This window comes from Diabrotica virgifera, chromosome 8 (genome assembly GCF_917563875.1).
Source record: "Diabrotica virgifera virgifera chromosome 8, PGI_DIABVI_V3a".
NCBI classification, from domain to species: Eukaryota; Metazoa; Arthropoda; class Insecta; order Coleoptera; family Chrysomelidae; genus Diabrotica; species Diabrotica virgifera.
The window spans coordinates 72300687-72315747 of NC_065450.1; the positions used below are offsets into that span (position 1 = coordinate 72300687).

Consider the following 15061-nt stretch of genomic DNA (forward strand, 5'->3'; position numbering starts at 1 on the left):
TCAAACAAGGTGGAAATAAAAATATCCAGGCTTTGGCCAAACTTTTCACCGAATGCATTTACCAAGGGAAAATTCCTTCTAAATGGAACAATGCAGTCATTGTTTTATTACACAAGAAGGGTGACATAACAGATCTAAAAAACTACCGTCCTATCAGTTTGCTATCACACATATATAAACTTTTCACAAAAATTATCAAAAAAAGACTGGAGGCTAAGTTAGACTTTTATTAGCCTAGAGAAAAAGCTGAATTTGAATCTGGATATAGCACTAACGACCACTTACTGGTAATAAAAAACCTAATAGAGAAGTCTGCGGAATACAACAAACCATTGGCACTGATATTCGTAGACTACGAGAAAGCATTCAATACCATAAGCCAGCAGAAAATGTTAAAAGCATTGACAGGATGCCGAATAGACCATCGCTACATTAACATGATCAAATATATCTACCAAAAGGCAACGGCTAGCGTAAGACTGTCTGAACAACAAACAAATACATTCTGTATACAGCGAGGAGTACAGCAGGGAGACACCATCTCACCAAAGCTATTCACAACCCTTTTAGAACACACATTTAAGACGGCAGATCTAAACGAATATGGTATCAATATAAATGGAGAGAAGCTCAGTCGTTTGAGATTCGCAGATGACATCATCCTTATAGCCGATCTTATGGATGATGCAATAATAATGTTGAACAAATTATATTACGCTTCCTTAGAGGTCGGACTAAAGATTAACATCAACAAGACGCAAATAACGACTAATCTGGTGCTAAATCGTAATATTGTTGTTTATGGAATGGATATTGAGCAGACTGCATCTTATAAGTACTTGGGACATGAAATTCGGTTGGGACGAGATAACCAGACGTGCGAACTCCCACGTCTCATAGGATTAGCCTGGGCAGCGTTTGGTATGTATTTAAATCGGACTTGCCCATATGCCTCAAAAGGAAAATCTTTGACCAGTGTGTGTTGCCTGTACCCACTTATGGAGCCGAAACATTAACACTAACAAAAATGGTAGTGAACAAGATTCGCGTAATTCAGAGGGCTATGGAGCGTCAGATGTTGGGTGTCTCCCTCAGAGACCGAATCCCAAACGAAGAAATACTCCGTAAAACAAGAACAACAGACGCTGTTGAAAAGATCGTGTGGCTTAAGTGGAATTGGGCAGGACACGTCGCCAGATTGCCAGACAACCGATGGACAAAACGTATTGTCGAGTGGAGGCCGCGAGAAGAAGCACTACGGAGCAGAGGACGCCCACTAACCTGATGGGCCGATGATTTGAAGCATGTTATCGGTAACTGGATGCAAACCGTACAAAATAGAGATAAATGGAAAGAGCTGATGGAGACCTATGTCCAGCAGTGAACGCGTACGGGTTGATGATGATAATGTCAGATGAGCTATTGAAACTTTTGAGCCATACAAAACTTCCCAGAATAAATTAAATCAATCAAAAATAATACACCAGAAAAAATCGCCCTTATTGCATTTTTACACATATAAGGTGCATTTGATAATATGTATCACCATGGGGTCAAAGTCCACTGGTGGGGAAGAAAATCAACAGCACAATATGCGAGTGGATTATTTAGATGCTTCAGAGCAGCATAATATCAACAAAAAAATATGAAGGTTCCATGGACATGAAAAAAACTAAAGTGTGTAAAACTAAGGGAACATTGTCATTGGTGGCCTGAGTTATGGGCTTAGCAGCCAAGGAATCTTTGTCCAGGGTTTCGCAGACGATATTGTAATGATAACTAAGGGAAAAATTTGCCAGTACTGCTGCGGATAAGATGGCATATGCCCTTCATTACATATAGAACTGGTGAATAAAATCGGCTCAGCTCTACCTTCGATCGCTGATAGTGAAACACTAAATTAAAGATGAAAATTTATTTCTATACAACACTCTACACGGGAGCCCTAAAATTCTACTGATCGACGAAGCCTTACTGTATTACTGGTATGAATGTTAAACGGATAATGCTTGATGAGACTACATGTTGTGTCTTCAAAGTGATTCGAGCGAATTATTTGAATGTATGTTCTTTCTTGGTGACAATATGAATTGGGTCAACACACGCGCTAAAAATATTTACAAAATATTGAAGAACGAAGGAATATATTCGATCATCAAAATTAATGGGCAATTGCCCAAATTATTGTTTACGATTTGCAAGTAGGAAACTAAATTAGCACATGTGTAAATATAATAACAAATTGCGTTAATGTGATATACGAGGTGATATATAATATATTGTTTAATATCGGATATGAAAATTGAATGTTTGAGATTAAACAACTGGTGTCTAAGAGGAAACTTCTCCGTGACCCCTTCCAAAACTAACTCGGTAGCTTTACGAACAAGAGGAAGCTTGCTGGACTAAGTGAGCTGAAATTATTTGGGAAGAACTCGAAAGAACCAATGAGGTCAAGCATCTGGAAGTAACTCTGAATTCCAAACTCAATTGTTGTAAGCAAAAATAATGATTAATCGTGATCAGAGGAAAAGACACCACTTGGGTCATGTTTTGAAGTAGAAAAACGCTATAACTCGTCGCTGACCGACCTGAAGAAATGGTTTTACCGCTCTTCCGCAGAAATTTTTGTTCATCAGTTTCCAAAGCTATAATTGCCGTTTGGATAAGAAACCTTCAAAAGGAGACGGCACACTAAGGTGTTTTAAAATATGAATTGTACCTTTTTTAATGCTTCTTTTAAAATAGACCGGGCCCTGGGAGTATTTGAGTATGCAAAACCTGAGGACCGACAACTATGCTCTGATTCTTTTACCTGATGCCTTGAACAATGAAAACCTGAATTTTGCCGGAAGGTGCGATGTTGACTTGTTACCCCGTTCCACCTCCCTATATTACGGGAAGATAAAAAGCGATTTTTCGCAAAAAAAACATTTTTTTCTATGTTTTGGGTCATGCTAAGCAAAAAATGTTCTTAAAAGATTCGTAAAATGTATAGTTTTCAAGATAAACGCGGTTAAACTTTTAAAAAATCCACTAGGAAAAATTTCCTGTAGCTGACTGTATACCATTATTACAAGTAAAATTTAATAAAAAATTTTGGCTTGGTAAAAGGTACATTAGTTTAAAAAGCCCCTATAGGGCTACAAACATAGAAACAAAACGTTTTCGCTTTGTAACAAGAGCATTATCAGTGTTACGTAAAATAAGTATAACCATATTAATAAGGCAAAATATTAAAGTTAAAATGATGATCAAGGTAAAAGCAAAGTTTGGTTATACTTACAAGAACATGGTGAGCCTTCCAAAAAATACAAAGGTCAAAGCCTTTCAAAAGCAGACTAAAAGTCTTATATATAAGACTATATATAGTTGCTAACATGGCAAAATCCAAAGGATGAATAAAATTCCTATGGTTACGGCCCTAGGGCAACATATGACTCGCACACATGGTAAATGTGTCAAAAGGTAACTTTAGGTCATTGTGTTACAACAGGTGACAGGCAACTAAGAGATGAGACTTCAAAAGCGAATCTGTCTGATGTCAGGGCAACGATTGTCAATGGAACTTGAAGTTTTATGAAATGTTGGTTAAGCAGCCACTAAATTTAAAGTTGTTTATGGTACAAGCAATGATAACAGCTAACATCAGTGTGATGGAATTATAAAAATATAAGAGTTAGTGAAAATAAATTATCTAAGATGTAAAAAAGGAGGCGAATTTGAAAACCCGCAATCATTAATGAGGTGTACTTGAATTGATGAAGCAAAGATAGGCAAAATAAATTACAGAAGGTATGTTTTGTAGTTTGTATTGGAAATAGATAGTGTAAATGGGTGTAAATGTATCATCGACAAGCTTATCCATAAGAGACAACTAATATTCTTGAGAGAGGCTGAATTCCCCAGGGATTTGACCACCAAACCCATTTACACTTCTTTACCATATCATCATGAACTTTTATCTGGAGATATTAGAGGTATTATTAAAAGATCAGTTGATAACATTCAAATTTAATTCAAAGTATGAAGTAATTTAAAACAATGTCTCTCCAACTCCAAAGACCCTATTAACTACATGAATCGTAGCGGTGTCTATAAATTACAATGTTCTGATTGTGATGCTACATATATAGGGAGAACTTGTAGGTCATTTGTCTCCCGTTTCCTTAAACATACTTAAAGAGAGAATACAGAATACATCAACCTTTTCTCAACATCTTAAACAAAAAAACCATACTCTTAATATCCCGGATAACGTATCTCTAATACACAACATTCCCGACAAGAACTTTTTAAGATTGGACCTTTACGAGGACCTTGAAATAGTCAATGAGAAACAGAGAAGTCTGAATCCTGTCAATCGCCATGTGTCTTTCAATCGTGACTTTCAACCCTTACATCGTCAACTCTTTTCATAAATTACATTATAAATCTGTTTCTCATATTATCTTTGCTTCCCCTAACTATTCTCATATACATTAATACTGTTCCTATTTCTTTTTTATTTCTTTCTTATCCACATTCACACTTCCACCCAATTTTCGATAATCATCTAATCCTTTCTTCATAATTTCTCCCAATTCATTTTTAACGATATTTAAAACATCCATTTGTCACAACTTTTACACAACTATATCTAGTCAATATCTCTCCTATTCTTTTCACATCATCTTTTTCAACCTGGTCTTCGTTTAGTGTCCAATCGTAACCATTTCATATTCCCAACTCATCCCTCTAACCATACTTTACAATAATTCAATCAAGTTTCACACATTAAGTTATTCTATTCAGCCCACCTTTTACTCTCATCATCTGGTTTGTTTGGTTGCCGGGTCTCTGGAGTTCCCAGTCTCTCAATAAATATCAGTAAGTCTGAATTCTGATATCAAATTTAATTTGATTCCACAACCTCATTAATCTATCCTCCTTTCTTTTATTCTGTTTTACCTTCTACTTTAATTAAATAAACACAATTTTAATTTTTTCCCATATACTCAACAACTTTACTCAACACTTATCTTCATCCGACCTCACTTGCTTAGATACTTTTATCCAATTGCATTAATTTTTCCTTGCCCTAGATGTTATTTAACATAAAAGGACAGAATAAAGAAATTTGGACTAAGCTTTTAAAACACCCAGTCTTTGAAATTTGTGGTGATGAATCTGTCTATATCCTATAAACTCACAAATAAGTTTTGCATTTACAACATTTCTCAGCATTTGATGTCACAACCCCTATTTAGTTGTCTCATCTTTACTTCAGCCAGCTTTATCAGCCATAATTTGTGTTGGGTCACAAATATTAATTATCTATTTCCAATATAAACTACAAAACATACCTTCTGTAATTTGGTTTGCCTATCTTTGCTTCATCAATTCAAGTACACCTCATTGATGATTGCGGGTTTTCAAATTCGCCTCCTTTATCTTAGATAATTTATTTTCACTAACTCTTGTATTTTTATAATTCCAACACACTGGTGTTAGCTGTTATCATTGCTTGTACCATAAACAACTTTAAATTTAGTGCTGCGTAACCAACATTTCATAAAACTTCAAGTTCCATTGACAATCGTTGCCCTAACATCAGATAGATTCGCTTTTGAAGTCTCATCTCTTAGTTGCCTATCACCTGTTGTAACACAATGAAATAAAGTTACCTTTTGACCCACTTACCACGTGTGGGAGTCATATGTTGCTCTAGGGCCGTAGCCGTAGGAATTTTATCCATCCTTTGGATTTTGCCATGTTAGCAACTATATAAGACTTTTAGTCTGTTTTTGAAAGGTTTTGACCTTTGTATTTTTTTGGTTGGCTCACCATGTTCTTGTAAGTATAACCAAACTTTGCTTTTACCTTGGTCATCATTTTAACTTCAACATTTTGCTTAATTAATATCGTTATACTTATTTTAGGTAACACTGATGATGCTCTTGTTACAGAGCGAAAACGTTTTGTTTCTATGTTTGTAGCCCTATAGGGGCTTTTTATACTAATATACCTTTTACCAAGCCAAAATTTTTTATTAAATTTTACCCTTAAAAAAATCGAAAAATTGCAATTTTTGAGCCCGAATAACTTGTGATTAAAAAATAAAATAGCAATTCCGCTTGCAGCATTTGAAAGTTCAAATCAAATTAAGTATACTGGTTTTGATGATTTGCATTGCTAAAAATTATTTTTTTTGATTGGTTAACAAAGCTCTAAACCAGTGATTCCCAAAGTGGTCTATATCGACCCCCAGGGGTCGATGAAAACCTGCAAGGGGTCTACGTGGGCGAAAATAAAAATTGGGGGTCTATGAAATGAAAATGGGGGCCAATAGCAAGATATTTAAAAAATTGCAAAAAACCGTATAATTTATATAATTTTAACATTGTTTTCGACATTGAGACGATGTTTCAATATGTCCAACATTTAAAGGTCGTCTATTCAGATTTTGAAACTACCTTCGAGGATATTTTGACGCTAGTAATACCGCAATGGGTTATCCATTCATTTGGTGACATTGAAGAATCGGATGTTACATTGCAAGAGGAATTAGTTGGAATAAGCATTAACGAAGAACTTAAAATACAGTTTTGAAACGGATATCAACGATTCTGGTTTTAAAAAATACATATCACCATGTTACTTATCCCACATCATTGAATACCACGAGAAAGTTTTTAATTGCTTTTCCGATACCTAACAAAAAAAAAACCAAATTGGATGTCATTAACCGAGGAAATTTGAGATTATATCTAACTAAATCAATGCTAAATGTTGATAATTAATTATTAAATCATCAAGTTCATCCCTCTTATTAAATTAATTTATTTGTTGGTTAGTTTTTTCATGGAACAGTTACTAAATTTAAATTTAATTAATAAATTTGTAAAAAGGTGTTGTTTTTTACTTTTTCACACTATAAGTACTTTCACTACTGTCAGAAATTTAAATTTTTCAATGTGAATAGCAGGGGGTCGATCTAAAATTGAATAACGTGACAAGGGGTCTACGAGAGAAAAAGTTTGGGAACCTTTGCTATAAACAAACAGTGTTTGAGCGTTTTGTCGCATGTCCACACCGCGCCAAGGATTAAAACCGAACGGAACCGACCAGGTAGGACTTCCTTGGCGCGGTGCGGACATGTGACAAAACGCTCAAACACTGTTTGTTTATAGCTTTTGTTTAACAATAAAAAACTTAATTTTTAGCAATGCAAATAATCAAAACCGGTATAATTTGATTTGAACTTTCAAATGCTGCAAGCAGAATTGCTATTTTATTTTTTAATCAAAAGTTATTCGGGTCCAAAAATTGCAGTTTTCGATTTTTTTAAAGTTTAACAGCGTTTATCTCGAAAACTATGCAAGTTACGAAAAAACTTGTAAGAACATTGTTTGCTTAAAATGACTCAAAAATTATAGAACAATTTTTTTTGCGAAAAATCGCTTTCTATCTGCCCGTTACATAGGGGGGAGGGAGGAGGTAACAGGCACCATCGCAGCTTCCGGCAAGATTCAGTTTTTCATTGTTCAAGGTCTCAGGTAAAAGAATCCCAACATAGTTGCCGGTCCCCAGGTTTTGCATACTCAAATACTTCCAGTACTGCACTTCCTGCACTAATATGTAAGTCACACATACCTGAAATCCTTGAAAACTGGTACAAGCATAGTCAATGTCATTAGGGTTTATATACATATTTACAACCAAAGAATTTGTAGAACCAGCCAACAGAGCACGTCTTGGATAAGTGTCGACTCCTGCATCTGGCGCATAACCATAGTCAACAGACCATTGATGAGAAAATGTCGGGTATTCAGGTTTGTGGTCAAATTCTGGTATAAAACTAAAAAGAAGGAAATTATTTCATTTTAAAAGATTTTAGTGTCACCGCAACTTTCAACAAATAGTATTAAAGGTCGACTTTAAACTTCTGGTAAAGTCGGGTCCATCGATATTTCGCCGGTCGGCAAATTCAAAGAGATAATATTTGTATGTTATGAAATTCGAGTAAACCGATGTCCCTTTATCTAGGCACATGCCGGTGTTTTTACAACCCGGTTACTCATCGTAAATCAATCAGTTTAGCACTTAAAAATTTATACTTGGGGATTAGTACAGTTAAAATTGTTAGACAATTATACTATTAAGCAATATAATTGAAACTTTTTTCTACTTTGAAGGACAAAAAAGCGAGTTCATTAGCGGAACGTAATTCAAAATTATTCTGCAAATTACATTTGATACAATATTTGATTAAAATATCTCATTTTTGATGGTAAAAATATATTAAATACATATATTAATTTGTCTGGACTAAAGGTGGTAAAAGATGGTCTGGAGTTATATTTTTGTTTGAATTTGCCGACGGGCGATAGATAGATGGTGTCAACTTTATCAGAGTTGCAACCTGAAGTATAGTTTCAGAGTCGCCCAATAGTACAAGTAGGGGAGTGCAATTAGAACGAAAATATGCATTGTTTCGGAAAAATTCAAACAAGCTTATATTTTTCTACAAATTATTTTGTTATATTATATACATGTTAAAGTAAAAAGTTCTACTCGCGGATTCGGCTGCTAATTGTTTACTAATTGTTTAAACAATAACAATTATTGTTTTTTATTAATAATTTTAAAAATATCGTTAAACTCATCATTTTACTTTGATCAAATATGTTTCTATTTTGTTTTTGATTATACTGAATCCGAATATCGCATTGCAATTTGAAAATTCTTATACAGAAGCTCTTATACAGTATGTCTGCGTAGCTAGGATCCACATGGAAAACTTTTTTATTGTCAATTTTACGAAAAAAAGTTATTAAAATCTAAAACTCAACCATCAGATATCAAATTTTATCAATTTTATACGAGTTATGTCAAAAATATGAATTTCGTTAAAGAGTAAAGTACCTTTATATTTCAGAATATCAAAAAATGCTATTATGAAAAGTTGTTTGAAATTAAAAACTATGTTTAAATATACAATTACATTATTCTAATCGAAATTTTTTTCATTTTTTTCTCAAATTACGGATAGTCATCATCATTTTATTACAATTACGATAATTATTTTATTATCACTTTTACGATAAAAAGTTACTGCAGAAAAATAGTACATGTGATGTATTATTATTGATTACACGATATAAATTTATTTTATACTCACGATATATCATTGAAAATATCCTTTGGCTCCAGCATATTAAACGTATAACATAGCCCCTCATCAGTTACAATAGGACGAAAAATATTATTACAATCAAAATCTTTTCCCATCCATACACAGGAATCAAAAAATGGAGTTTTACCCTAAAAAATATATACCTTAATTTATTTATTAATTGTATCTACTTGATTATAGTTTTATAATACATTATATGCTCCTGGATCCTTTAACTTTCGATATACCTACATAAAATTTTTAACGCATATTTACCTTCACTTCCATATTTGTCAATTAAATATTAAGTCAAATAACAAGGATTTGATTTAAAAGAATAATTATTAACTAGCCTAGCAACATTTGCATTCAAATATTTAATACAAACAGAAAAATTTAGTAGTAATTTTGTTTATTGAGTTTATAATAAAGTAGAATATTGATTATGTACTTTAGAAAGGAACTACAACGTTAACGGCGTTTTATTGTTTCATATATAGTCAATGGACATCTAAATGTGAAAAAACCGCGGAGGGCTGCCATTTAAAGGGGTGCGTTTTTGAGAAATGGGTGAAATAGCCCCTAGGCACAGGGTGCATTAGGGTGAGTTCTATGCACTATTAGTGCAAACACGTCTACAGAAAAATTGTTCCAGATTAAATTTACTCTCGAAATATCACCTTTAAGTCAAAAATATTTTGTTTACAAACATATATTAAAAAAAAGCAAAAAAAAACGAAAAAAAGCAATTTTTTGCGCCATAACTTTTTTTCACGGGTATATAGGTATAAGCATTGCTTCACAGAAAAAAAACTTTTATCTTTCCATTTTAAAACTACGTTTATCAGAAGTCTTTGACAATATCAGAGGTCTCTGACAAGTCTATAATTATGATTTATAGTGTCCGAAACATGATTTTTCAAATTTCGCCACTCACAGCGATTTTGGGCCATTTTTTTGTTATTTCGCAAACATTGTTCTGTAACTTTTATCTACGCAGCTTTAGGTTAATATGCAATGGTACATTTAATAGGAAGAAATGTCAATTTCCTTTAAAATGGTCTACTGTAGAAGGCTATATGATTATCTTTAAACAAGATATGGTTTTTCAAAATTTTATACTTCTAATGATTTTTGATATATTTTACGATTATTTTTGAATTTCTCATTATAACTTTTTTTCTTGTACATTTAGTCTTGTACCGGGTGTCCCAATAAGAATGGCTCTCGGCCATATCTCAGGAACCGTTTATAGTAGAGCTTTAAAATAAAAAATTTTATAACAAAAGTTGCCTCAGGAAAAGCCTGGAAATTATTTTCATAATTGTGGGACCACCGCTAGAGGGCGTAATTGAATATCAAAAATTAAAAAATCTAAATTTTACAAAATTTTCCTAATGAAGGGGCACTGGAAATCCGATTATTGTATTCTTCATCAAATTCTGCGCGTATTTGATTTAACAAGTTTAACTCTACCTTTGCAAATAAGAGGTGGGGGTGAGTGGGAACCTTGTTATGAAAAAATGGCTGTAAGTCCGGTTCTGCTAAATCAAATTTTGAAAACTGGGTCTTGTTGAAGACAGATCTTTTTCTTCAATGTAAGCGTGATAATTTTGAACCATCCTAATAAGTAATAAGCCAGCTGGGAGGCGTTATTTAATTTTTTTCAGAAATCTAGTTTTCTTTGGAAAATATTAAATAGAAGTATGCATTTTTAATCATTCTTTATAAAACTAGATTAAATTAGCAATAGAATAGCGGAAACCGCATGTCGATACCTTTTTTCTATCTCAAGATATCTCGAGAAACGTGTAAATTTTATACATAACTGTTACTATCGCCGGTAAACTAAGTTAATGAAAAGTAGTGTGCTGTGGAAAAAAACAAAATAACATTTTCCAGATGTTAACGTATAAAAATATAATTAATTAAAACAACAATATAAAGAGAAACAATACTACTAAAATTAAATATAACACAGAACAACAAGAACTACTTAGTGACGACCTAAATATTCAAATTGTTGCCCATCATACAGTACTCTGGAATACATTATCCAGAGAATACTAAACGCCATTCAAAGCATATCGAGAGCAGAAATTGAGACTGCTGTTCAATCTACTCTTGAAAGAGTAAATGTTTGCAACGAAAATGGTGAGCAAAAATTTGAACGTTTATGTCATCACTAAATAGTTGTTTTTATTTCTTTGTAATAGGGCTTTTCAACGCTTCTCATTTGTTTCGAGCCTCTGTCATATGCCGTATAATCCGTGTATAATATTAATATACGAGATATGAACGAGGCTCGAAACAAATGAGAAACGTTGAAAAGACCTAATATACGTTGACAGCTGGAAAATGTTTCTTTGTTGTTTCCATAGCACACTACTTTTAAGGAATTTCGTTTACCGGTGACAGTAACAGTTATGTTTTTAAATTTACACGTTTTGTAAGATATCTCGAGATAGAAAAAAGGTATTAACATGCGGTTTTCTCTATTCTGTTGCTAATTTTGTTTAATTTTGTAATATGATATTAAAAATGCATGTTTGTATTTAATATTTTCCAAGGAACACTAGATTTCTGAAAAAAATTAAATAACGCCTTCTAGCTGGCATATTACTCAGTAAGTTGGTTCTAAATTATAACTTTTACATTGATGAAAAAGATCTGTCTTCAACAAGACCAAGTTTGCAAAATTTGATTAAGCAGAACTGGACTCACAGCCAGTTTTTCATAACAAGTTTCCCACTCACCCCCACCTCTTATTTCCAAAGGTAGACCTAAACTTGTCAAATCAAATATGCGTAGAATTTTATGAAGAATACGACGATCGGATTTCCAGTGCCCCTTCATTAGGAAAATTTTGTAAAATTTAGATTTTTTAATTTTTGATATTCAATTACGCCCTCTAGAGGTGGTCCCACAATTATGAAAATAATTTCCAGGCTTTTCCTGAGGCAACTTTTGTTATAAATTTTTTTATTTCAAAGCTCTACTATAAACCGTTCCTGAGATATGGCCGAGAGCCATTCTTATTGGGACACCCGGTACATTTCTTTACTTTAAAAATTTTTATTGCCAAAAATTCTAGGACTTATTTTAAACAAGATATATGCTTTTTCAAAGTATGACATATACACGTCCCACTAAGTTGGACCATACAGAAAACTTTTTTATTATTAACTTTATGAATAAAAATTATTCTTTATAAAATGCTCTGCATAGTCTAAAACCTAAGATGCAATCATCAGATGTAAAATTTTGTCAATAGTACACGAGATATGCTATAAAATATGAATTTCGCTCAAGAGTAAAGTACCTTTATATTTCACAATATTGAAAAGTGTTATAAAGAAAAGTTATTTGGAATTAAAAATGATGTTAAAATATGTAGCTGTATTCTTCCAATTAAAAAAAATAAAAAATTTCAAAATTTTTCCCAAATTACGGATACCCACGGATATCCTATGGACATCTTGTTTAAAAATAGTCCTAGAATTTTTTACAATACACCATTTTAAAGTAAAGAAAATTAGATTTCTTTTTTATTGCACGATGTATAATGTGTATACCCAAATGTACCAAAAAAAAAAGATAATGAGAAATTTACAAAATAATCGTAAAAAGTATCAAAAATCATTAAAAGTATAAAACTTGAAAAATCATAACTTGCTTAAAAATAGTCATACAACCATATATAATAGACCATTTCAAAGGTAAATGGCTTCTATTCCTACTAAATGTGCCATATATGTACCTAGATATGCGTAGAAAAAAGTTACAGAACAATGTTTGCGAAATAATGGAAAAATGACCCAAAAATTCTGTGAGCGGCGAAATTTGAAAAATCATATTTAGGAAACCATAAATCCTAGAGACTTCTACTAAACGCCATTTTAAAGAGAAATGATGGAAGTTTTTTTTTGTGAAGCAATTCCTATACCTATATACCTACCCGTGAAAAATTTATGGGGCAAAATTCAAAATTGCTTGCTTTCGTGTTTTTTTTTGTTTTACCTTGAATATATTTTTGTAAAAAAATATTTTTGACTTTAAAAGGTGATATTTTGATAGTAAATTTATCTCAGGTAATTTATCTGTAGACGTGTTTGTACCAAAAGTGCATAAAACTCACACTAATTCACCCTGTGCCTAGGGACTAATTCACCCCTTTCTCAAAAACGCACCCCTTCAAATGGTAGCACTTTGCGGTTTTTCCATATTCAGATGTCCGTTGACCATATGAAATAATAAAACCCCGTTAACGTTGTAGTTCTTTTTTAGCTCTCTTATTTTGAACATATAAATAGCCTATGAATACTTTTTTCTACGACCGTTTAATAATACATATGCTCATTATTCGCTATTTTGAATAGATAATAACACCCATTACTTTACCCGAGAGTAATAGTTCATTACTCACGGGCTGAAGTTACTCACGGGTCATTACTCACGGGTTGAAGTTAGATTCAAGTGGTGCATGGCACTTTTAATATAACTATTAGCAAATAAAATTACTCAAACTTGTTTATTTAATAAAATAATCATTGTAATTTACATCAACAATTAAATTCGAAAAAAAATGTTAAAGAATTCTTAACTGTAACAATGGGTTGTTATATGTATTTTTTACGTTTAAATTTCAACATTTGACATTTTAGGATTGACGTTATTAAAATGTAAATAAACAATCGGTATTAATTCCGTAAAAGGACTTACGGATATGAAATTTATATCAATGAATTCTGTTTTACTTACTGTTGATTGTACAATAGATTTTTATTGAGAGCACATGTTCTTTTTCATGTAATTGCCTTAAAATATATGTCCTATTTTTAAAAGCCACCGCCATCCGCCATTCCATGACACTATTAATGACAACTGTTTGATTGTTTCATAAGCTCAAGAGGGTAATTCTAACAGTGTTGACATAGTTACATAAAATATGTTTTCTTATGAAAAATAAAATCTTTCGATTTTAAAAATAATGTTAGTAGTTGATAACTATATTTTTCTACTAATCCAAATAAAAAAGGTTGTAGAAAAAGTATAGTATTCTATTTGCATGTAATGGCTATTACTCACTCTGATGAATTACGACACTCGCCTACGGCTCGTGTGGCAAACTTCATCATCGTGAGTAATAGCCATCACTGCATGCTCGTTTAATAATATACTAATTACCAATATCAAACGGTAGTAGCAAAAAATATTAACCAAAAAAACGCATTTATGTAATATTATATGAGGGCCGGAAAGCTCAAGTGGTAGGGTGTCTGACTTTCACGCAGAAGGTCGTGAATTGATTCCCAGCGCAAGGGAGATTGTTATTTTTGAAAAATATCACTAAACTGACTTTGTTGACATTCAAAATCTGTCTTTGGGTCATAATAGGGAATTTAACTGTTGTATGGCTATTGGCCTTGATTAACTTTATTACTTATATTGAACTCGGCTTCTAACCTAAAGACGGTAATACAAATAGACAATTCCAGTTTTTGTATAATTTCTGGTAAAAAAATTATGACCGGAAGTTTGGCAAAAATTACTTAATGAAATAGTATATCAATCGTCTGTTTATATATTATGAACTTTACTTAGGAACCATTTACAGGTTAACTGTATATTCAGAATTCTTTCAGATTATTTATTATTATTTCAGAATTTTTCGAAAATCACTTACGGTTTTAAATCTTCTTCTTCTTCTTCTTCTTCTTTTATACGTACTGTAGATCTGTCGGTCTGTTAATTCCGCCGTTGAAGTATTTCTTGAGAGGTAGACTGCCAGCTATCTCTCCATCTTTTTGGTGGTCCCCCCGGTAGACGTTTGCCAGCTGGTTTTCCTTCTAGCGCAGTTCTTGATAGTATGTGCTCCTGCATTCTTTTTACATGACTGAACCA

The 15061-nt window shown here is 32.7% G+C and overlaps 1 protein-coding gene across 2 annotated transcripts in view; it reads right to left on the reverse strand.

Annotated features, from left to right (window-relative positions):
* Positions 1–15061, reverse strand: part of LOC126889762 (pickpocket protein 28-like) — a 58558-nt gene that overhangs the window by 21885 nt on the left and 21612 nt on the right. For both annotated transcript variants that reach the window (XM_050658336.1, XM_050658335.1), the window contains exons 4-5: positions 9164–9306; positions 7636–7840 (exon numbers count right to left, since the gene is read on the reverse strand). In XM_050658336.1, coding sequence (XP_050514293.1) covers positions 7636–7840; positions 9164–9306 — 348 coding nt within the window. The remainder of the gene's footprint in view (positions 1–7635; positions 7841–9163; positions 9307–15061) is intronic.